At 42.6% G+C, this 24,351-nt stretch overlaps 1 protein-coding gene, 1 long non-coding RNA gene and 4 other non-coding genes across 10 annotated transcripts in view; 1 reads left to right on the top strand and 5 right to left on the bottom strand.

Annotated features, from left to right (window-relative positions):
• Nucleotides 1–3,229: 3,229 nt before the first annotated feature.
• The window catches only part of LOC123136093 (uncharacterized), a 22,082-nt gene continuing 960 nt past the window's right edge, over nt 3,230–24,351 (bottom strand). Inside the window, exons 2-8 of one of the 4 annotated variants that reach the window (XM_044555377.1) lie at nt 23,595–23,923; nt 23,376–23,461; nt 23,063–23,209; nt 22,858–22,960; nt 21,902–22,014; nt 21,338–21,452; nt 3,230–3,697 (exon numbers count right to left, since the gene is read on the bottom strand). In XM_044555377.1, coding sequence (XP_044411312.1) covers nt 21,360–21,452; nt 21,902–22,014; nt 22,858–22,960; nt 23,063–23,209; nt 23,376–23,461; nt 23,595–23,871 — 819 coding nt within the window. In that variant the 5' untranslated portion in view covers nt 23,872–23,923 and the 3' untranslated portion in view covers nt 3,230–3,697; nt 21,338–21,359. Of the gene's footprint in view, nt 3,698–20,603; nt 21,074–21,211; nt 21,453–21,901; nt 22,015–22,857; nt 22,961–23,062; nt 23,210–23,375; nt 23,462–23,594; nt 23,924–24,351 lie in introns of those variants that run through there. The other 3 variants (XR_006466560.1, XM_044555378.1, XM_044555376.1) reach the window with 3 other exon arrangements.
• On the bottom strand, nt 11,844–11,921 carry LOC123140459 (small nucleolar RNA snoR117). Its single transcript, XR_006470017.1, has one exon. It is a non-coding gene; the product is annotated as a small nucleolar RNA snoR117 (small nucleolar RNA).
• LOC123140461 (small nucleolar RNA snoR117) lies at nt 12,772–12,849 on the bottom strand. Its single transcript, XR_006470018.1, has one exon. It is a non-coding gene; the product is annotated as a small nucleolar RNA snoR117 (small nucleolar RNA).
• On the bottom strand, nt 14,174–14,251 carry LOC123140457 (small nucleolar RNA snoR117). Its single transcript, XR_006470015.1, has one exon. It is a non-coding gene; the product is annotated as a small nucleolar RNA snoR117 (small nucleolar RNA).
• LOC123140458 (small nucleolar RNA snoR117) lies at nt 15,404–15,481 on the bottom strand. The gene has a single exon (XR_006470016.1). It is a non-coding gene; the product is annotated as a small nucleolar RNA snoR117 (small nucleolar RNA).
• On the top strand, nt 16,835–19,503 carry LOC123136095 (uncharacterized). Of its 2 annotated transcripts, XR_006466562.1 has the most exons (5): nt 16,835–17,667; nt 17,762–17,810; nt 17,898–18,035; nt 18,348–18,560; nt 19,191–19,503. It is a non-coding gene; the product is annotated as an uncharacterized lncRNA (long non-coding RNA). The 2 variants fall into 2 exon arrangements; XR_006466561.1 differs by lacking the exon at nt 19,191–19,503 and having other exon boundaries at nt 16,837–17,667; nt 18,348–18,892.

Genomic DNA, 24,351 nt, shown 5'->3' with positions numbered 1-24,351 from the left:
TGTTGCATTGCCATGGGGCAGCTGTTAAGCTACAGTGCTTGACAGCAACATTAGGGAGAAGCCTTCAGGTGCTCACAATGCAGTGACTGAAACTGGCTAACCGGTGAAGATCATACCTACCAGATTGCAATCTGAAAATATATCATAATGTCTAGCTCTCCTGAAATGAAACTTGCCATTCTACATCGCAATCAGGGTCGCGGGGCTATTGTCACTGTAGAGCCACTGATCTAATTTTGGAGAAATTCAGAGTACCGACACACACAAAAAGAGAAGGCGCAAGCATAATGCTGGTGAAAAATGGTAGTATGTGGGATCCAGCCAGGGCCAATGCGTGTCAGTGGCGCGCCGGTGGATGTTGTTTTCCATCTCTCTGATACGTCAAGGTATTTCCTAGTTTCCTAGTTCGGCAAAGACTGGACACAGCAACAACCAGTGTCATTCAACAGAAATTCAACCGGAGAACGAACGGCGGAGCCGCCGACCAGGCATAATTTAGGTGGCTTTTTCCTCACTTGGAAGCGCCTGATAGCTGCTTCTGTCATTTTCATAACAGCAGTGGCATGCACAATTATTAATTAACATCCAAAATGTGGGGATGACTTCTCACCTAATCAAGGAGAGTTCCAATGGGACTCCTTGCAACTGACCGCCTACTGGAACATCGCCGTTCGTCGTGGTGCGCCACCATCAATCCAAATCGGCGTTCCATCCAGCAACTAGTAATTCAGGCCATCAGAAATAAATATCACACAAAAATAGGCCATGGTTAGTTGCCGAATTAAACACACATGGTTGCTTGTGTTCTTAGCTGTTGCTGCCCTCATCTTGCATTAAAATAGTTTTTTTCTTTCGTTGATGTGCATGTGTTGATGGTAGAACCCACATAATAATTAGTTTGTTCTAGTGCAATAAGGTCAAGGAGCTCTATGGTGAGGCTGCGCGGTTGACCAACTATAGAAACTAGGGTCAACAATTGTGTTGCTCCTCAAATAAATCAAAACACGTGTTGCTTCTCCTATCACCCAACCAAGAAAAAACTAGACAAGATAGCTAGATACCGAGTAGCACACAAAAATTACACTCAAACCAAGCAGGGGTTAACTCTTATTTAGCGAAGATATTTGATACCTCTGGTGAACACCGATTCTGAACCCAGGATAGCTTTGATCGACTCCTGAGGGCCCCTTTACCAAACAAAATCCAGGATATTTATTATATATGCTAAACAATTCACGGATGCTCTCTCTAAAAAGCCAGCTCATGCCATGCATGCGATGAGAGCAAAAAAGATACATAGAAAGCAAAGACTGGCAGGGCATCAGGATCAAGTTCATCCAGTGCCATAGGGTCATTCACACTTGCCAATATAGCTCTGCATGGAAAGAGGGCCATTTTCACCTGATGTTATGATATATATTTAATAATGCTAAAACTAAAAGTACTCCCTCTTTCGGAAATAACATGGTTGTAGTTCAAATTTGAACAAAAACCACGCCACTTATTTCCGAACAGAGGGAGTAGTTCTGCTAGCAAGAACTTTCAAAGATCCAGTTCCCTTCACCCATGCACTAGAAATATAGAACTTTCAAAACTAGTTCATTCCACAGCAACAATTAGCTTCATTCAACAGAAATTCAACTGGAGAACAGCTGGGCCGCCGACCAAACTTGATTTAGGTAGCTTTTTCCTCACTTAGAAGCGTCTGATAGTTGCTTCTGTCATTTTCATAACATCAGGCATGCAACAAACAGCAGCCCAATGCATGCATATTTATTAATTAACATCCAAATATAGGGACGACTTCTCACCTAATCAAGGAGAGTTCCAATGGGACTCCTTGCCACTCACTGGACAACTAACTGCCTACTGGAACTCCTTCCTTCCAGCAACGTCACCGTCATCGTCGTGTGTCACCATCCACATTGGCGTCCCATCCAGCAACTAGTAATTTAGACCAATCAGGAATAAATATCAAATAATTAGGCCATATTTAATTGCCAAATTGAGCACACATGGTTGCTTGTGTTATTGGCACTTGCTACCCTCATCTTACATTAAAATGGTTTTACCATTGCTTCGCAGTGCACACGTGTTGATGGAAGAACCCACATAATTAATTTGTCAAGTGCAACTAAGTGAAGGAACCCTATGGCATCCGTTTCAAAAAAAAAAAAGGGAACCCTATGGCAAGGCTGTGAGGTTGACCAAATATGAGACTACTAGTAGTCAAAAAAAATTGCTGCTCCTCGCATTATTATATTAAAAAAGTGTGTTGCTTCACCCAACCAAGAAAAATAGATAAGATAGCTAAATACCGGGGAGCACACAGAAATTTAACTCAATTCAAACAAGGCCGAACCCGTCTTCTTTCGTGAACATATTTTTGTAACCCCACATGAACACAGATTTTGTACCCAGGGTAGGTTTGATGGACCCCTAAGGGGCCCATTACCAAACAAAATCCAAGAAAAAAATATGATCAACAATTCACGGATGTTATCTCTCTCTAATAATCCAGTTCATGCGATGAATATGGTGAGAGCAAAACAATTACTCCCTCCGTCCGAAAAAGCTTGTCTCAAACTTGTTCCTCAAATGGATGTATCTACCTTGTCTCAAACTTGTTCCTCAAATGGATGTATCTACCACTAACTTGGTGTTAGATACATCCATTCTAGGGACAAGCTTTTTCGGACGGAGGGAGTAGAAAGCAAAGACTGGAAGGGCATGATGATCAAGTTCACGCGATGCCATAGGGTCATTCACACTTAGCATAGAGCTTTGCGTGCAAAGAAGATCAGTTTCGCTTGATATTATGATATTTAATAATGCCAAAACTATAATTAGTATCGCTAGCAAGAACTTCCAAAAAACCAGGACATTTCAACCATACACTAGAAATTTAGAACCTTGACTGCCCTTGCACATGCTGGTTTGCTAATGATCGCCACCTTCAGGTGTTTGCTGCATTATTAACAGTTCAGCAGCAGGGCACATACTGCCGTCCGTGTGTGTCCTTGATTTCAGTAGCACGTCACAAGTCCCAAGGTACTAGCAATCATAGAAAATTAGAAATGGAAGAAACAATTAAAAAGATCCTCCAGTACAAGAGCAGCATGTGCACTGCAAATTATGATGGTGCAGACAGTTCAAGCAATACGACATAAACCTCTAGTTCATTTTCTGAACAGGGATGCTAGGCGTACAAACTTGTGTAACCTTCAGGGATATCAATTGGTTCATAAATTTGATGAAAATAATCGAAGGATGAAGCGTAGCCAAGCACAGAGTTGCAACATATGCACAATAGAGAACAAATTTCCAACTTTAAATGTTACATTTTATTACGAACCTGGAAAAGGAAAGGAAAGAAATGTATCTAACAAAAAAAGTACATTCAGCATAGCATCCTAGCATTTCTGCAACCTCTCTGTTGAGAATGTGTGGGAGGCAACTCACCTTATTCTCCTATTTTGAGAGCAAACTACCCTACATGAAACAAAAAAGAAACATGAATTCTATTTGGTGGCTAGAAAGGAACGACCTGTTTTCCTTTTGAAAATATACACATATGCGCCACATAAAGGCCCATTTTTCATTCCTCGTGATGAAACTGTGATAATATTCATGCAACATCAGCCTTCCAAGTTATGCTGAAATAGGCTGGTTTCCCCATTTCATCATTGCTGTTTACCTGGAAAAAAAATATTGGAGGTTAAATCACAAATATAATTTCAACTATGGTATGCTTTAGCTTACATAATCTCTATGCATTACAATTTTCAGTAAGTTAATTATTCTCTTGGTTTACTTAGCCATGAAACTTTGTACTATGATATACTAGATGGATAAAACAGTCACAATGGGGGCAAGGTCCCCAGGTGGTGAGGCGGTGTAACTGGTGCTAGTAATCTCCCCGCAACTTAATCATGAGGGCAATTCAGGGCTTCAATAGATGAATTTGTGGCAAACAGGCTTGGGACAGAGCTGATTCCTGAACTATCACCCCAACACATTTTTGGTAGCTTCACCAACTATGCCCATGCTTAAACAGCTGTCCAGAAGATAGTGCCTTGTGTTGGATCACAGGGAAATGATATGCTCGGTCATCAGATGCATAGATACATCATCTCAAGAACATTACATGACTTCTCTAGACACAATAATGGCACCGACCCATGACCATGACACGGCGTAACTGGAAATAGCTGCAACTGATGAGGGAGTCAGCAGTCTCACACCTTCTGGATGTGTTATATTCAAATTCTCGAACATGTGTTCTATTCTAGTTGTCCGTAAATTCCCCAATTTAATGTGTTCCCATTTGTCCGAAAGTGTTACAGCTGATGAGTCATGACTTCATAACTCAGATTACCAAAGCTATGCTCGCTTACATTTTTGTTCATAAAAAAGAAAAAAAGAAAAGAATTTGTAGGGTCCTGAACTGGAAGATAATGACATGCCTAATGTTATGAAGACTCCTCGTATCATTGTTTGAGTAGTTGCCATCAGACTTTGTGTACAGGTAGTGCAGGCAATATTTTGCATCACAAAAAAAAAGAGGTGAATCAAGAGAACATGTACATGATGTCTACCACTCGCAACATCGAATATCCTTCATATACGCGTCATCAGATGTTTCAGGTCATTGTCAGGATGGCTTCTGTTAATGATTAAGAGTTTTAAAAACAGTTAGCAAACAAGAACTGGCACTCATAGTGTGATCATATTGCCTTGTTAGATGAAAAGTGGGGACCTTGTTCATGTGCTTGCCATTTTTCTAAGACAGAAGGTAACAGTTAGGACTTAGTAACAGTAGTCTGGAGAGGACACATCGAATGAACGTTTTTACATTGTCAAATCATCTCCACACTTCAGGAGTTCGAGGATGATAACCTCACATGGTCATGCATGCATGAGGATGTACTGTTTTCAAGAAATCTTATGCAAATAATGAGGTGAGGACGATCCACAGCAGGTCGCCTCCTTACGCCTCTAATAGGTCCCTGCCATCTCCCACAGAGGGGTGATAGAAGAGACCCACCAACCACCTCCAAGAAGATCCCTTGGTGGCCTCGAAGGGAAGAAACCCCCCTTATGGCCCAAGGAGAGGTCCATCTTCCCAGGGACCCTACTTTAGTTGGCCCATGGGACAACCTCCACCGGTAGAACCTACAGTCAGAGACCCCACAACATACAGAGCCAAGAACAAGTCTGCCCCTGCTTTTGTTACAGAGCCAAGGGGCATCCTACTCTGTAAAGGGCCACAAGCTATTGCACGTAACTCACACTTGTACATCGAACTCTCTCCATCAATACACGAATAAGGACACCATGAGCAAGAGGTACCGCTCCAAAACATGAAGCTTGGTGCATCTACGGGAGTGGGGTGCATTCTTTTGCACCCCAACCAGCATAAATTCCCATGTCACTTTCAATCTGGTGTCCTGGTTGCCAACCTAGGAGAATAATCATTATTGATCCATTACCGGCAGTAGGCTGGAAGAATGAATTGTCTACCGAAAAGAATTTAAACTCCAATTTCATTTTGTCTCTAGCAAATACAAATATCATATTAATTTGGAGGGAAATTGGTAGAAAAAATACCAATACCTGGGAAATACGAAAATTTGGAGGATGTCATTTGGGAAATCAAAGAAATTGATGGGAGGTGGAAAGGAAAAAGAAGACGAACTAATGGAGCACCAATAATTAGACCATCAAACAAACTGGTAAGAAGTTAGCTGCTAAGAGGGAGATGCTTGGTTAGTGGACAAAGTAATATCTCCCCATATATTCTGTTACTTTCAGAAAGATATATGCAAGAAGTCTATGTCTATAAGCAATTAAGCATACAAAAGATGGAGCATATATTCTTGGCTTCAAAAGGAGGCAATGAAAATAGAAAGTTTGATTCAGGTAAGACAACTCATATGGGCAAGATTGTAATTTTAAAGTTCAAACTCCTTACTTCCCGTGACTTTGCATCGCAACTCAGTTGTCTCAATAATCAACATCAACTAATTACTTTTCCTTTTTGTATAAAGAATAATGGCAGGAGTTCAGCTTAATCAATTAAGAGAGAATAGTAGGGCTATTGAAGGTTCAGGTAGGAAACAAGATGACCAGGTATCTACAGGGTGACGGCTCTGCAGACTGCATCCTACAATTGCGGCAAAGAGCTGAAACAAAATAACAAGGCAAGGCATTGCTTGACAGTCTAACTACTGGGTTAGGGAAGTTGAACTGCTGGTTGGTTGTTCTACTCTAGTCCACTTGTCTGCTTGATCTTCAAGGCCTCAAGAACTCAGATGAGAAGGCTTGCAATAGCTGAAGCTTTTGGGAGGTGTTGAGTACTTCATATGTGCTCATTTTTTCATCAAGAAAACTATGTCACTAAAATGATTGAGAAATTATACTACTGTTGGATTGATGCAAATAACTGTGTTTTCTCGTTTCTGGATCAAGTAGAGCTCATAATGCACCTTTAATATTCTCTTATGCCTCTAATTCTGGGAACCAACATTTAAAGTCGTTTGCAGTTTGCAATAGGTGGATGATCCTCAATATGTATGTGAGCCAATAGTTAGATGATCCTCAATATGTATGTGAGCCAATAGTTAGAGGATATTGCTAAAGTCCAAGGTATATTAGACCATTTGGTAGTCCCAAAATTAGCTTCTACAGTGTAAGTTTCCTTCATCTTTTTACAAGGAAAGAACAATGCAGACATTTATTTTCATCAGTCACTCATTTCCAGTGTTTGCATGCAGAAAGCAACACGGTCATGGATATGCAAAGGATTGGACCTGAATTCTATACATCCCAATTTCTTTGCAGATAATCGTTCTGGGTATAGTAGATTCCATACTGATGTTTTTGCAGGACACAAGCTTAAAGCATCACTATTTATCCATCCATTAGTTCCATACAGGAAGATTGGATTGTTGTTCTTCCATATCCCAATAGTTTTGGATAAACAAGGTCAAAGGGATATGAGATAGGGCAATAACTTGTTCTCGACTCACTAAGCAGAGTACAGCACCAAAGACGCTACAGAATTTAGTGCATTTGAGACTCTAATTTGCTGTCTCACAGTTCTTACTGCAGGAGGTGTCGGAGATAGGAATGCAGAGGCCGTACGAAAAGATGGAGCATGCGTGATAACTGATAACTATCACCGGGATCGTTCTGGAGCATGCTCTTAAGTCGCTACATGGATAAACACATCAGAGACAGAGATCTACTACGGCAATCAAAAGAATGTGTGGCAAAATGAAAACCAAAACAGATAAGAAACACAGCGGACCTTAGAGATACATTAGCAAATGTGAATACAACAACAACAACTGAGCCTTTAGTCCCAAACAAGTTGGTAGGTTAGAGCTGAAACCCATAAGATCTCGAAACCAACTCATGGTTTCATCAAAGATATATGCTACGGACAAATTATTCACATCCCAGGCCCCAAAGTTAGATCAATACTCAGGAGGGAGCTCATGGAAGAGAAGCAAGCAAGGAAACACATCTTACAACCATTTTTGGAGAAGCTCCAGCCACAAAGAACTGAACCTAAAATGTTTAAAAGAACTGAACCTAAAATGTTTGCAAAATTAAACCATTATTGCATTGATGATAATAACCATGTTTTGTCGTTTCTGGATCAAGTTGAAAAAGAGATATTATTTCCCCTTTAGTTCTCTGATGCCTCTAATTCTGGGAACCAACAAGCAGATGATCCAAAATATGTATGTGAATCAAGAGTAGTACTCTAGTACATTGTGCTATAGACTCTAGAGGATAATAACAAGGATTAACTGGATATATACCATGGCAACTTTGGTGAATTGTAAAAATGCGATTACAAGTTTGCACTTTGGAAAAATGACATTACAATTATTCCATCCTCTATATAGAGGAGGGTGGATGAATTGTATTGGCATATCCCCCAAAGTGTAAAACTGCAATGGCGTTTTCAATTGACCAAAATTGCAGTGACATACATCCAGTAAACCGTATTAACCAAGTTCAAGGTATATTTAACCTTTTGGTAGCCCCAAAAAAAGTTTGTACTCCCTCAGTTCCAAAAAAATTGAAGTTCTAGTTTGTCCTAAGTCAAACATCTTTCAGTTTGACCAAGTCTAACAAAAAATATAACAACATCTACAACACAAAATTAGTTTCATTGCGTGCTAGACTTAAGCGAAGAGTGGTTAGTTTGGCGGTCCTTGAGCGGGCTAGGAAGAGCCAATGTGCTAGACTAGCAAATCTGAGGGAGGGTGATGCCAACACCAAATTCTTCCACCGTCGCATCAATGCCCGTAGGAGAAAAAACCATATTCACCGGCTAAAGCATGCTCATGGTTGGGTGACCGACCACAAGGAAAAAGAGAAGATCATCCATGATCACTTCTCCGAGGTCATGGGCCGGGGAAGTACGAGCAATAAGGATTTCAATTGGGAGGAACTGGGCATTGAGGCCCATGCCTTGCAAGACCTCGACGCCGACATCACCGAGGAGGAGGTTTGGGAGGCTATAAAAGAGATGCCTAGTAACAAGGCGCCGGGACATGATGGTTTCATGGGGATCTTCTTCAAGAAGTGTTGGGGAATCATCAAGCATACGATCATGGGGGTCATTCAACGCTTCGATTGCTTACACACCTCCAACCTGCAATGGCTAAACTCTGCCAATGTTGTTCTGCTGCCTAAGAAGGATGGCGCGGAAGGCATCTCTGATTATAGGCCCATTAGCCTCATACATGCCATCGCTAAAATCATTGCCAAGGTTCTATCGCTACGCCTTGCGCCCCACATGGATGACCTCGTGTCCAACGCCCAGAGTGCTTTCATTAAAAGGAGAAGTATCCACGACAACTTCATGTATGTTCGGAATTTTGCCCGGCGTCTACACAAATGCAAGACCCCCGCACTCCTTTTCAAGCTTGATATAAAAAAGGCTTTTGACTCAGTAAGTGGGGATACATTCTTGAGCTGCTCCAACGGTTGGGCTTCCCTCCAAAATTTCGAGCTTGGATTGCTGCGCTTCTATCCTCTTCTTCATCTCGGATAATGCTAAACGGGCTACCCGGCCCTCCTGTCAAGCATGGCCGCGCATTCAGGCAGGGGGACCCCATCTCTCCACTCCTCTTCGTCTTGGCAATTGACCCCTTGCATAAGATCCTAGACTTGGCGACGCGAAAAGGGCTCCTACATAAGATCCGTGGTCGGGGTGCCATGGTGCGCACCTCCCTCTATGCGGATGATGCGGCGGTCTTTGTGGCCCCCATCAAGCGGGACATCGACAATCTTGCCTCTATCCTCAGAGGCTTTGGGGACGTCACAGGCCTTTGTTCCAACTTCCAAAAAAGCTCGGTTGTGCCTATTCGCTGCAATCACCTTGACCTTGAGCAAATTCTTCAGAGCATGCCGGCAGCACGTGCCTCTTTTCCGGTCAAATACCTAGGACTACCACTCTCTGTTTGGCAACTAAAGAAGGTGGATTTCCAATACCTTGAGGACAAAGTGGCCGGCAAATTGGTCACTTGGGAGGGCCAAAACATCACTACGATCGGTCGTACGACACTTGTTAGGTCGGTCATTACCTCCCAAGCAGTATTCTCCATCACGCCCCTCATCGTGCCTCAGAGCTCTCTCCATAGCCTTAACAAAATTGAGAGAGCTTTCCTTTGGTCCAGCTCGAACAAGACAACGGGAGCCAAATGCAAGGTCAACTGGAAGGTGGTTTGTAGACCAAAAGAATATGGTGGCCTCAGGGTGCTCGACACCGACAAGTTTGCACGTGCTTTGCGGCTCCGATGGCTATGGTATGAATGGACGGAGCCCCGCAGATTATGGGTTGGCCTTGGAAACCCGTGCACGGAGGAGGACCTCGAGTTTTTCTATGCCTCTACGACTATCACTGTAGGGGATGGCGCCAAAACGCCTTTTTGGGGCTCCCTGTGGCTTCTTGGTCGCAAACCCAAGGATATCGTGTCACTCTTGTTTGCGGCCTCGAGAAGGAAGAATTGGAAGGTCCATGAGGCCCTCGTGGGGAACGCTTGGATCTTCAAGGTCAGTCTGAACACGGACACGAATGTCTCCATCGCCCACATTAGGGAGTTCTTCACTCTTTGGATGCTCCTTAATGACGTCCACCTTCATGAGCAAACCGAAGACCTCATCGTTTGGAAGCATGCGAACGATGGGATCTACACGGCGGCCACCGCATACAAGGCTCAATTCCTAGGCATGACTCTTTCCCCCTTGGATCGCATGGTTTGGAAGGCATGGGCACCTCCAAAGGTTAAGTTTTTTGCTTGGTTGGCGTTGCAAGATAGGATTTGGACCGCCGATCGCTTGGAGCGTCGAGGTTGGCCAAATTGTGGCCTTTGCAAGCTCTGCAATAGGGAGCAAGAATCAGGAGCCCACCTTTTCTTCAAGTGCTGCTACACGATTCGGCTATGGAAGTCTCTTATTGAGAAACTAGGTCTTGCGCACATGGATACTTCCGATTGGCTCATGGACGACTCCGTCTACCAGTGGTGGGACAAGAGAACCAACAACCGCAACCCTAACCGGCAAGCTATGGCCTCCCTCACCATGCTCGTCTCTTGGACCATTTGGAATGAAAGAAATGCACGAGTGTTCCGCCACAAAAGTGCACCACCGACCGTCCTACTCACCGCCATCGTCGACGGGGCGCAAAGAAATTAGGGAATTTTTTTCTGGGCGAGTAATTGTCATGCCGAAAGAGTGGGTGTGTTGTAATTCTCTAAACTCTATTCTCTCCTTATTTAATAGATGAGGCAAATCTTATGCCTCCGTTTCGAAAAAAAAACATTCATCATAAAATATATTTTCATATTATATTTATTTGATGTTGTAGATGTCTATATTTTTGTATATACATGGTCAAACTAAAAGAAGTTTGACTTAGGACAAACCTAGAACTTCGATATTTTGAAACAGATGGAGTAAAGTCTAAGTTGCCTTCAGAGGATTGGACATTGAGCCCTTAGGTAGTACTCCCTCCGTCCCAAAATTCTTGTTACATCCGTATCTAGACAAATCTAAGAGAAGAATTTTGGGACGGAGGGAGTATGTACATCCAGAGTTCTTCAAGGATCATTTTGTGCATGGTAGATCCCATACTTGTTCCATACTAAGATACATCATCTAATAATGCCTTTGTGCGATAAGGTTAAAGCACCTCTCTTGATTAAGGTAACACTATTTATGCCTGCATCAACATACTTGAATAATGGATTGTTGTTCTTCTGTGGCCCAAAGGCACCAGTGCATAGGTGAATAAAATATTTTTAGGTTTTTTTAGGGGAAATAAATATATTTTTAGGGTGAATAATTTTTTATTTAATTACTGTTATAAAAAAAAGGCTTTGTAAACAGGAATGTCCCTAAAAAAGGAGGGATCCAAATGAAACAATTTTCTATATTTTTGGTAAAGAAGGTAAAAGCATGGGACAAAGGGATGTGTAGCCCGTAACGACACCCACATGAAAACTCATTCCAAAATCGCTCTCGGTAACGTATAGCACGAAGTCTCTAATTTGTTACCTCGAAGTCATACTGAAGGTGTACGGGATAGGGATGCACAGGCCGTACGAGAAGACGGATCATGCATGATAACTATCGCCAGGGTCGTTCTCGGCAATGTACAGCACCGAAGTCGCTATGGAGTTTAGCGCATCAGAGACTCTAATTTGTTGCCTTCCTTCCATTGTTAAATCAGAGATATAAATAGACCACGGCAATCAAAAGAAACAATGTGGGGAAAATAAAGATCAAAACCAAAATCAGATGGGAAAGAAACACAAGGGGTGCCTCAGAGATACATTAGCAAACGTGGTTCATCAGAGATGTCAGATGGTACGGACAAATTGTTCACATCACAGGCCCCAAAGTCAAACTTCAGTATATCACACGAAGTTTGCTCGAGAGATGGAAGATAACATTGTTTCTGTGGGCAGTTAAGCTCCAGGCCTGTCTGGAGAAGCTACAGCCAAATGGTAGTGAGCCTGAATGTCTGGGATATCACACTAAGTTGGTGGGAACCACCAGTTCAGGCTTCTGATAAGATATTATCAAGTCCCATAAAATTCAACCATTTGACTGATGCAGCAGTGGGAAGGATGAACCAGGAGATTTCTAGACACCTGACCATCTTTATGATTTTATGGTTATTATTCCATGTTATAAACCACTAACTAGAAATAGCTTGGCCAAGAGACAAATCAGAATTTGATGAAATAGCTATGTTTTTTTTTTCTTATTCGATTCGGATACTGTCAATGTACTGTCGATTTTTTTACAAACGAAAATTGTTGTCATAATAACAGAACATCGCCCATGCAGGCCCCAGGAGTCCAGATGCAGTTTCAGTTGTGCTTAACTGGCTGCCAGAGATTTTATAAATAATAAAGGCATGTAATGAATTTAAACTGTTGTGACACTGGTTTCGTTTACTTTGTGTAAGCATTTTTTTATCTGAAAAAATTGTACGAAACTCAGGAGGTGTAGGGGATAGGGATGCGCAGGCCGTACGAGAAGACAGCGCACGCATGATAACTATCAACAGGGTCGCTCTCGGCAACATACAGCACCGAAGTCACTATGGAGTTTAGCGCATCAGAGACTCTAATTTGTTGCCATCCTTCCTTTGTTAAATCAGAGATAGAAATCAACTACGGCGATCGGACAAACAATGTGGGGAAGATAAAGATCAAAACCAAAACCAGATGGGAAAGGTGGCCTCAAAGATACATTGGCAAACATGGTTCATCATAGATGTCAGATGGTACTGACAAATTGTTCACATCACAGGCCCCAAAGATAGATGGATTGATGCTCGAGAGATGTAACATAACATTGTTTCTGTGGGCAGATAAGCTCCAGGCATTTTTGTAGGAAGTGAGCCTGAATGTCAGGCAGGGATATACTAACGGACGAAAAATGTCTGGGGTATCACATTTCACCTTCAAATTCAACCATTTGGCTGATGCAGCAGTGAGAAGGATGAACCCTGGTTTCTTGACACCTGACCATATTTATACTACAAAGCTTGGCCAAGAGACAATAGGTGCCTGCCCTCAAACGAAAATTTCATAACAGATCATCGTCCATGCAGGACCCCAGGAGCCCAGATGCAATTCTAGTTCTCATGTGCTTAACTGGCTGCCACAGATTTTATAAAGGCCTGTAATGAACTTGTGACGCAGGTTTCGTTTATTTTGCACTAAGCATTTTTATCTGAAAACTTTTCGTACATCATCTTGTCCATTTACTCACTGTCAATGCGTCCCGGTTCTTTGCAAAGAGGAGATCGTTAGCAGATCACATACTGATAACAATCGTCAGAACAAATCCCAACAAAGCATATGTATTCATAAAAAATCTCGTAAAATATCGTAATCTAAAAAATCTCGTAAAATAAAACTGCAAGACCTTTCGTAATTCGCATATGTATTCATAAAACATGTGAACTGATCTGAACTAAAAGTGTGGGAAAAAGAGTTCGGCTCACTCTCGGCAACGTACAGCACCAAAGTTGCTACAGAGTTTAGAGCATCAGAGACTCTAATTTGTTGCCTCAAAAACTACAGTTCATTCATCCGACACTCAGGAGGTGTAGGGGATAGGGATATGCAGGCAACACATGACAACTATCGCCGGTCCTCTCTTTGAAACAAGGGGCGCTTCCAGTTCTGCGCGTGCTTCAAACAATTTTGTCTTTTCCATATTACCATATCTCTAGAGCCAATAATTTTCTATGAGGAACTACTGAACTGAATCACTTGCTGCCCTTACTCAACAGTTTTCTGTTGAGGTCTATCCCGTAGAGGTAGTCAAATTGGATCAGTGATCGATTTCTAGGTTTTGTCATAAACCTAATTGGTTACTTCCAATTAGGTAAATCAATAGTTCAAACCGCACTCAAAGGTAGGGCATTTAACATTGATATAGGAACTTTTGTACCGCTCTCGGCAACGTACAGCACCAAAGTCGCCATGGAGTTTAGCGCATCAGAGACTCTAACTTGTTGCCTTTCCATGGCTGAGCGTCAGCAAAAACAGATATCAATAAAAACTGCGGCGATGGGTTAAAAATTCAAGATCAAAACCAAAACCAGATGAGAAAGAACCAGAAAGGGGGGCCTCAGAGATACATTAGCAGATGAGGATCGTCACAGATGTCAGATGGTACGGACAAATTGTTATCATCACAGGCCCCAAAACAAGTAGATTGATGCTCGAGAGGCAACTTGAAAGAGGTAACTCGTGATTGATAGCGTTGTTTCTGTGGGTGACTAAGCTCCAGCTAGAATGTCTGGGATGTACATATCCAGAGAAGAAATGTAGATTTTCACCTTCAAATATTCTCTGAAGCCTCTAATTCAGGGGAAAAGCAGTTCAAGCTGTTTCCTGTTTGCTACAGCCATTTGACCCTCAGAATGTACATGATATGGTATAGAAACAGGTGGTTTCTCGTCTCAAACTGTCTGGAATTTATAGTTCTGGAGAATTGACTCTCAATCTCTTTGAAGTTTTTATAGTTATTATCCCATAGTAAACTTGCTTGTCAAACTAGTTTGGCAAGCTTTGTTTTGCATTGTTTCTACTATAGATTGCTACTCATGGACGAAAAGGCTCTGCCCACTTTTCAGCAAAGCTTAAACCGACGAAAAAAGAACATCAACCATTCTGGCACAGATTCTATTACATTTCAGTTTAGTGATGTGCTGCTGGCTGCAATTGATTTTCCTTGCTGTTTCATGTTGTGGTTTTTGAACTGCATAAGGGGTCTGTAGACATTGCTTTCGTTTGGATTGAAGTTTCATTTATCTTTCTTTTTAGAAAAAAATGCAGGCACTTATGACAATTCACTCAAAGAATCCAGACCCAACATTTTCACATGTTTTCGGTTTTGTGGTTAAAAAGACAAAGCTCAAAAGTGTGGAACATAGGGATGCGCGCGCCGTACGTAAGACGCCGAGCGCATGATACCTCGTTCCAAAATCGCTCTCGGCAACGTATAGCACCGAAGTCGCTACAGAGTTTAGCGCATCAGAGACTCTAATTTGTTTGCCTCGGAAGTAATACCAAGACATATTCATACAAAGGTGGTCAGGAGATGTAGGGGACAGGGATGCGCATGTCGTACGGGCAGACGGCGCACGCATGATAACTGTCGCCGGGGTCGCTCTGGGCAACGTACAGCACCGAAGTCGCTATGGAGATTAGCGCATCAGAGACTCTAATTTGTTGCCTCTCACATTCCATGGCTGCAAAACAGCGAAAAACAGAGATCGATAAAAACTGCGGTGACGGGGGAAAATTTTCATGATCGAAACCAAAACCAGATGAGAAAGAAACACAAAGGGGGACCTCAGAGATACTTTAGCAAATGTGGATCATCAGAGATGTCAGATGGTACGGACAAATTGTTCACATCACAGGCCCCAAACAATGAAAGATCGAATATTTGATCGAAAAGCGAGGGGAAAATCGGGGAAGAAGGAACGAGACGACGTCGGCGGCGGCGGCGGCGGCGATCGAGGAAACACATCTTGCGGCCTCACCCGGTCACGGCGGCGGCGGCGGCGGCGATCGAGGAAACACATCTTGCGGCCTCACCCGGTCACGGCGGCGGCGATCGAGGAAACACATCTTGCGGCCTCACCCGGTCACGGCGGCGGCGATCGAGGAAACACATCTTGCGGCCTCACCCTGTCGCGGCGGCGGCTTTTGGTGCTGGAAGGGGAGGGTATGTGGCGGGTTATATAGGTGCTGCGCTTTAACCCTAGTTTCTTGCGGACCCGGAAAGCCGAGCTGGCGTTATCAAAGCCCAATAGGCCGGCCAGATGAGCCACTGGGCCCATTTTAGGTGTAAATTAATAAGGTAAAAGCCCAGCTACTGGGCCCGCCCTAGTTTTCTTCAGCGTGTCGTGTGGACCCTGGAAACCGAGATGGCGTTACGGCAGCCCAATACGCCGCCCAGACGAGTTACTGGGCCCTTTGTCATGAGCCCACTTCAGTTCTAATTAAGGACACAAAAATAAGGCCTGGCTAATAGATACACACTACATTAGGAGAGTAGGAGTGGTCTTTGCTAGAGCGTCTCATTTCTTGGACGCCCTATGCAGCTGAGCAAAACCACATGGTAGAAGCACAAAACAGTGAAAACCTTATCTATCACTCTCGGCCAAGCACGAAAGATCAAGAGGGAGGGATCAGAACATTAGGGACAGAAGAAAAAAGGAGATGGATGGATGGGGTCCATGCATAGAGTGGCGTTGCCATTTGATTGGGGGAACCACCCAGCTCAGCCCAAACGAAATTACTCCCTCCGTCCCAAAATTCTTGTCTTAGATTTGTCTAAATACGGATGTATCAATGACTTGATACATCCGTATTTAGACAAATCTAAGACAAGAATTTTGGGACGGAGGGAGTACACGACAACGCAGCACGGAGCGACCAGAGCGCAGGATTTGCGGAGGCCTTGCGGTCTGGAAGGGATATGGAAACCCGGTACTAGCTGCTTACGAAATGATAGAGAATTTTTGGTGTGATAATGGAATGGCCATTATGGAATTTGAACCGTGGAAGGGGATGTTTGTTACAGCGTTTTGTACGAGCTGTTTACATATCTATAGTACTATTAAAAAAGCAAACATAAACTTTCCTAAAGCCACACAACAAATTGTACACGAGATTGTCAGAACCCTCCGATCAGATTAACTTAAACACATCGTACACTCCATATTACATCAATAGTCCGTGATGCAAATCAACGATTGAGATCAAATGTTCTGCCCAAGCAGACGTCTGCTCCATCCCCAGATCCCCGCTCGCCCCTGCAACACACGGGCCGATTCCGCACGCCGCTGGTTCTCCACCTCCCCTCCCTCTCCTCGCTACAGGACGCCGCTGGGCGAAGCTCGGCCCGCGTCGGCGGCGCCGGGGTCACTCTCCTGCCTCAAGCAGCGTCGGCGGCGCGGGACGCAGCGGGCTCGGCCTGTCACCGACGCGAGTGTCCCTCTCGAGCGGCGGCGGTGGCGGATTCAGCGGACGCGGGCCATGGCGGCGGCGGCGGCGGTGGACGCAGCGGGCTCGGCCTGCGTCGGCGGCGGCGGGTCCATCTCCTTTCTCGAGTAGCAGCGGGCTCGCGCCACACGATTTATTCGACTCTGGTGATTTGTCAACTTCTGCTTTAGCGGCGGCGCAACGGAGCACTCCGCCGGGCCCCTTGGCGGGATCGGCGTCCGGATCATTTCCCGCCATCGCAAGGGGGGTGGGACTGCTCGGGCTCATCTGCAAGAGCCCCTCGCCGCCATGCCGCCTGCTGCCGCTGACGCCGTCAACGGGAGCGGACGAGCAGGAGAGATCCTGTCGATCTGATGGCGGAAGGGCGAGATAACCGGCTCCTGTATGTTCTGGAAGGTCTACCTCGAGATAAATTTGGACACCGGCAAGCTCCTCTCAGTAAAGCATGTCGTGGGATTTGGGGATTTGCACGTTTTGGTTTTCTGGTTTGTACGTATTGTCTAAAGACTTCGTTACAGGTTACACCAAGTCTCTCCTTTGTTTGATTTTGGTTCCAGCTTTGATCGGGAGCACTAACGCGAGCTGGGAGAAAGCCCAAGTGAGTAGCACTTCCGCAGCAGATTGGTTTCCAATTTAGTTGTTCTGATTTTTCTTCATGTGAGGTGATTTCTGGCTTTTGTTTCTACTATCAGGCGCATATAAGAGAACTCGAGGAAGAAGTGAAGCTCCTCATTTTCTGTGGTGAACAGATAAATTTCGACTACATATCAGATTCTTTTTTTTAAACTTGTAGCACGTAGTTGCTTAATCCATTTTCTGTGGTTTCAGAAGAAGTACCTTGAGACTGTCCATGAGGAAGACACGCTGAATATCTTGCTTGATTTTGTTCCCCACCCACTGCACGCCGCCGTCTAGAACACCTCTGCTACCTCCTCCCAATCTCCGCCACAAGATTCTCCTGTCCAGGTAGCGTAGAGTCTGTCTCAAGATTCTCCCGTGCAAGTAGAGAAAGTACCTTCCTCTCTTGATTTTGTACATGGCAGTGCAGTACTATGTGGATAACGCAAAACTGATGCTATTAGCATGTCTACAACTAGCTTGTTTAATTCCAAAAACGCTTCACTCCCTGTGTGTACAATAGGGTTGTATATCATAGATGGATTGAACAACATACATGTATGTACAATTATTAGCATGTGAGGCCACATTTAGAATTCGATTCTCTGTTTTGTACACTATGTTGGTAAATTAATTTGTGTACTAACATGTTCATTACAGATCCTGGGCAAGGAATAAAAAAATTTAGTTCTTGAAGCTTCTCCATCATGCCGGACGGACAACTGTATCCAGCATCGTCGCCATCGCTTATGGAGTTCCACACCATTGCCCAGTTGTACGAGAGCATGTTCAATCTTCTCCATTCAAGACTATGCAAGTGGTGAACTCTGCCAAACAAGAAGATATGAGGATATGGCATATATGCCCCATAAGGTAGCTATATGGTAATTCATGTGTTGTAGTTTGGATTACGGTCACACTTTGAAGGGTTAGTATGATGCTCAATGACATAACCTGCACTGATCTTCACAGTCATATCATCTGATAGAAGTTTATCGAATTTCAATTAAATTTTGTTGTATGTTATCCATGATGTAAGTGGAGATAGGAAGTTAAACAAAATTAAAAATTGCAGCACAAAGGGGATGTCCACCAATGATTTGACATGATAAGATGTTAGTGAAGTATGGAAAACTATGACATTAGCAAAACTTCTATTTACATATATTCATATATATAAATTTTGGAAATGTGCATTGCACGTATATCGTACCTCTCTTCATTATTCAAAATACTTGTACCCACTATGATTTCATTTTTTATTATTTACCTTGAAGGAGAATTATATTAATGTTATTTGTTGTCCAACTTGATCCTTCACTGCTATTTTTCCTACTAAGCAACTTTGCATGGAGTTAGGATCATTTCGTAAGATTCTGATATGTTTTTCAAATTCGCTTCCTTTATGCATGAACCTATCATCAAGATTTAGACCTCTTATATGGCGCATGTATGCTGTTGTAAGAAGAAATGTAATATTGTCCTCATCAATTTCTTTCGTAGCATGCACAATGTGTTACAACATCAATTTCATTGGTTTGGAGAAGGTGATAAACATGCAACCGTTCTTACTTGATGATATGAATGCTTCATTGGAGCAATATTGGCCTTTGTTTGCACATTAGTGTTCCATTATGTAGTAAAAGATGTGGTCTGGTAGCCTTTCTTCATTGTTACAGTTATTGGCAAATAGTGGAATATTGGTGCCTGGTAGCTCTGGTTCATGTGTGCGTGACGAAACATCATAAAATCATATTTCTTGTTGTATCATGAGTCATATGAAAAGGAAGGCTATGCGATTTATGTTTTTAGTTTTTCTATTGCTCGTGTTAAAGATCTAGGCATACATTTCAGATATAAATTTGGGCATAAATTGTCACAAATAGATGGGTGGCATGGGTCAAGGTTCAGAAACCCAGGGCATCATGTTTCTTTCAAGCCATATGAGGAGAATTACATCCATGTACTAAAAAATTAGGCGCTTGCTTAAGTGAAAAAAATGCAACTCTTGCTGACCGGGACATTCATGGTAGTGGCTACAATATAATCAGAGAGCCATGTACATGTTGATTGTTATGAAACCATGGGATGGAATCTTGATCTCCGGTGTCCAGAAATCTATTTTGTCAGAGAAAAAATCGCACCTTAATTTTCCCCTTCGGATTATGAAATATTTAGGTTAACAAGATGCCATGTAAGTTGGGTTGAGATCTGCTATACAGTGACTTTCTTTTGTTCAAATATTTTATTTTTTTCATTTTCATGCTGTCGAAGTATTTGTACTTGTGATTTCCTGAAGTTTTGTGAAATATTGAAGGATATCTTGGAACGACAAAGTTCCCAGTCTTCATGCTAGGTGATAGGACACTGGCTGCTGAAGTTGCTCATTGCCTCGCATAAAAGGATGGAATCTCCTTATTTTTTGCTATGTTTTGCTCATGTTGATTATGATGGCATTGTTTTGAACATTCTATCCCATGTTGATAAAAAGTAGATGCTTTGGTATGCCCTCTTTGTTCTAGCTTGGTCGGTTGACTGGGTGTTGTTGAGATGACCTAAGCTAACAACAATTTGAGCTTGCCTCCATGGTGTTTGATTATATTTAGGTGGACAAAATCCCCCGGTGATAATCCCAAAAAGAAAATTTGGCATTGACACAGGGCGTAGAGCGTTGGTGATGCCTGAAAAGAAAATTTGGCATGGCGCGGGAGGTAGGGCGTTGGTGATGCCCCAAAACAAGATTTGGCGTGATGCGGGAGGTAGAGCATTGCATGCGGCAGCAAAGATACAACCATGTTAAAAAATTCAAACCATCGACGGGAATTAGAGTGTTGTGTGCGGCAGGAAAGATACAACCATGTTCAAAAATTCAAACCATCGGGGTCACAGTTGCAAGATGGGGATTGGATGGCATGGACACATTTAGCTTTTTTTTTGCGAGAAAATTTCTGATCTATTCATCTTCAATCATGGCAGTACAACGAATACCAGAAATAATAAAAATTACATCCAGATCCATAGACCACCTAGCGACGACTACCAGCACTAAAGCGAGCCGATGGCGCACCGCCGTCATCGCCCCTCTATCGCCGGAGTCGGGCACAACTTGTTGTAATAGACAGTCAGGAAGTCGTCGTGCTAAGGCCCGGTAGGACCAGCGCACCAAAACAGCAACCGCCGCAGATGAAGAATAACGTAGATCAGAAAGATCTAATCCGAAGACACGCGGACGTAGACGAACAACGACGAGATCCGAGCAAATCAACCAAAGATAGATCCACCGAAGACACACCTCCACACGCCCACCAACGGTGCTAGACGCGCCGCCGGAACGGGGACTAGGCGGGGAGACCTTTATTCCATTTAGCTAGCAAGAAGGTTGTTCGCTGAAATTAGAGTTTGGATTATTATATAATTTCATTGTAGACCAATTATTGTTAAATCATAACATGTTATTATGATAAATATTATGAACAAAATTTTGTTTCAGATAATCAAAAAATTGAAGAAAATTCTAAACTTACGTCCGTTGCACGTGCACGCTTACTAGTGCTTCTACAAGCTGCGAAGAGTGATTTCTGGACGAGTAGAGAGTGCGCCCATAACGACTAAGAGAATGCTGTAAATCAACAGCAACTTAAACTGCCAACCTGATGCTATATGCGGCTATGCTCAATAGAGCCCCAGCGTCCTCAGCTCCGTGACATGGCTAGGATCAAGGTCTGCCACTGGATCAGCTCCTTCAAGATCCTCTACTATATACTCCTGCCATAAGAAGAACATCACAGCATGAGCAAATCATTTAGCATAAGTTTACCATAAGAAAGAGAAGGTGCCACGATTTCAGAAGTTGTACTGCTAAGAAGCTACTCTTTGCCAGGATATGAAAGAAAACGAAGGCACGGGGTACTAACAAGAAACACCCCCAAAAAAATCATTTCACAGGGACTTCATGCTCTAGTATAGCCCACTGGGATCATGCAAGGACAACACGGGGAACCTGAACCATGATACAGAACCAATTGGGACACTCTGTTGAAACTGGCATTCAGATTTTCGCAACATACTGGACTGTTGGTGACTAGAGTACTTGGTGGCACAACCAATAGTTCATTAATCAGTTACAGAAACAGTTTATTAATCAGAAAATGCACTTCTCGCGATGGAGATCAATCAACAAACTTGATGTTTCTGTTTTTCTTTCTGTCACCAACCTTGGTTAACTCTTGCTTTGCAAGAACATGGTAGTGCCGTTCGGTGATCCTCTGTCCACATATTATAGCTATGAAGAATCCATATAGCAAACCAACCAAAATGACAGCCAGTACTGCAGTTTGAGAAAATATTATAAACATTAGGAGAAAATCTGAGCAAGTGCTTCATACACAGCAAAGGCAATGCTAATACTTGTACAATCACAAATCCTATGCTAAATGCCGGCAGCAGATAGACAAATGTCATTACATTCTCATCTTGCCTGTGTTGTCTTTACAATTTACATATGCCAACCAATTTACAAGCATGAGTTCTTGACTTTGTAGCTCCCATTGAGCGTGTAGACTTCTCTCTATCAGACATGTTTGTCTACAATTTGAGTAGTTTAGACGATCATCTGAACTATGAAAAGAAATCCATATGGCAGGTATTTCCATGCTTGCCCAAAGCACAAACCACACTTAGATAACCATGCCTCATCCTATATGAAATGTACTCCCTCTGTAAACTTCATAAGACGTTTTAGGTCACTATTTTACTGACCTAAAATGTCTTATAGAAGTTTACAGCGGGAATACTATGTATGTTTTGTTTGAAAGGACCAAAGGTGTTGCTGGGACCATAAATTACACCATGATGATCTATATCCTCATAGATACAGAAATACATATCAGGCAAGCATAAGACCATTTGAACACCATATATCTTAATACTGGCCACAAAATTAAAAATGAAAGATGCAAATAATGAGTGGCTTATTTTAAAGTAGTACATGCCAAACCATATTGACAGCACTGAATAGGAAGAAATCCAGTACTAATAAAAGGCATAAGTTATCTAGTTCTCATTCGACATGTTAGGTAAATGGCAATTCAAGAAATTTCTTGAATCATAGACGAAGATATTTTGTAACATGTGCAAGGATAGTAGACATCACTATGAAAATTGAACTTACTTGCCAATGCATAAAAAGCGTAAGGATGCTGTTCATAGCCAAACATTTCTCGCAGCTCATCTCCATAAAATCTGTATACCAGCATACCCAATAAAACAACAACCTATCAGGCAAAAAGAAAATAAATCAACTTGGTAACAAAACAATCAACTTGGTAAGAAAATTAGTTCATGGCACTAGACTATACAAGGTGTGAACATCTTACCAGTTGTACAATGAAAAAGATCAATGTGTGATCTCTAGCAACCAGAAGTTGAAACTTGAGCCTTAACCACCATCGATCTGGAGGAACATTTGCACGAAGTAAGAATGCTGCCCGACACTCAGTGCAATGTGAAAAAGCAAAACCTTCCTGGATGATGTGTAACAAAGAAACTAGGTCAGAATGAGAATAATGTAACGATAATGAGTGTTAGCGTGTCAGGGATTTGGGTGGATTTCAGGATATTGAGCACTTGAGCGTCGACTCTACACTCTACAAGTGCAATGTAAATGACAAAATGCTCGTGAATCAATACCTTTGTTGATCTCCAGTTATCAAGACAGGACCTATGGACATACTTTTGTGTGCCCTTGCAATTGCATGGCGCAATCAAGTCATCACCTGCTTGCAGCAGAAATGCGACATGGTAAACAGCAACTTAATATAAAATTAAAATATAACAAGTATATAAAGCCCTAAAGGTGCTATCTAAGAAAAGGGTATTTCAGGTCATAGTGTAGTGTGGACTGCGGACCTTCATTATCAAGGCAAATCCGGCATTGTGGAAAGTCTTGAATGACAAGATGGGTATCTTCATTCGCATCGATATTGTGATTTTCATCCTCAACAATCAATGGCTTGATTTCACATGAGGCCAGATACTCAGTGGAGCTTCCTGCGGTGTCAGATTGTGAAAATATCTCCTGCGAATCTGATGCTGTTTCCCGGTCACAAAGGGGCACCAGCTGTGTTCCTTCGTCATCTCGGGTGCCATGTGAAGCCAACTGCATTATGAACAATACCCAAATCATGCCTGGATATCACTGAGGAAACATGTTGCCGGTCATATGATAAAAGCAAGTCCTGCAGGATAATGAAGTACTAGTCAACTATATAATAAGCATGATTTTGAAAGAAAGGGTGGAAGAAATTAATAGATGGATATAATAACATAGTAACACAACATAAAAACGAAAGGCCATTTAGGGTAAATTCCATAAAATTTACTATGAAATTTTGAAGTATGGATACTGGTAACCTCCTCTTTGGTTGACAATGAAGAACATGGGAGTGATGAATTATACAGGGCATGTTATCAGACCACATGCTATTTTTAAATATTTTCTTAGCAAATGTTACAGTTTTACACGAACTAGGATTGGTTCATAATGGAATCCTGTAAACTGGAACATGGAATGATTGATGTCCTCTGGCGGGTTTCTCTGCTTGGGACTGTTCCATTAGCATCCTTAATAATCATATAAAGTGCAAAATCAGTTATCGTCCCAAGT

This window comes from Triticum aestivum, chromosome 6B (genome assembly GCF_018294505.1).
Source record: "Triticum aestivum cultivar Chinese Spring chromosome 6B, IWGSC CS RefSeq v2.1, whole genome shotgun sequence".
NCBI lineage: Eukaryota > Viridiplantae > Streptophyta > Magnoliopsida > Poales > Poaceae > Triticum > Triticum aestivum.
The sequence above is the reverse complement of the archived record's forward strand: the minus strand, read 5'-3'. Positions and strand labels throughout refer to the sequence as shown.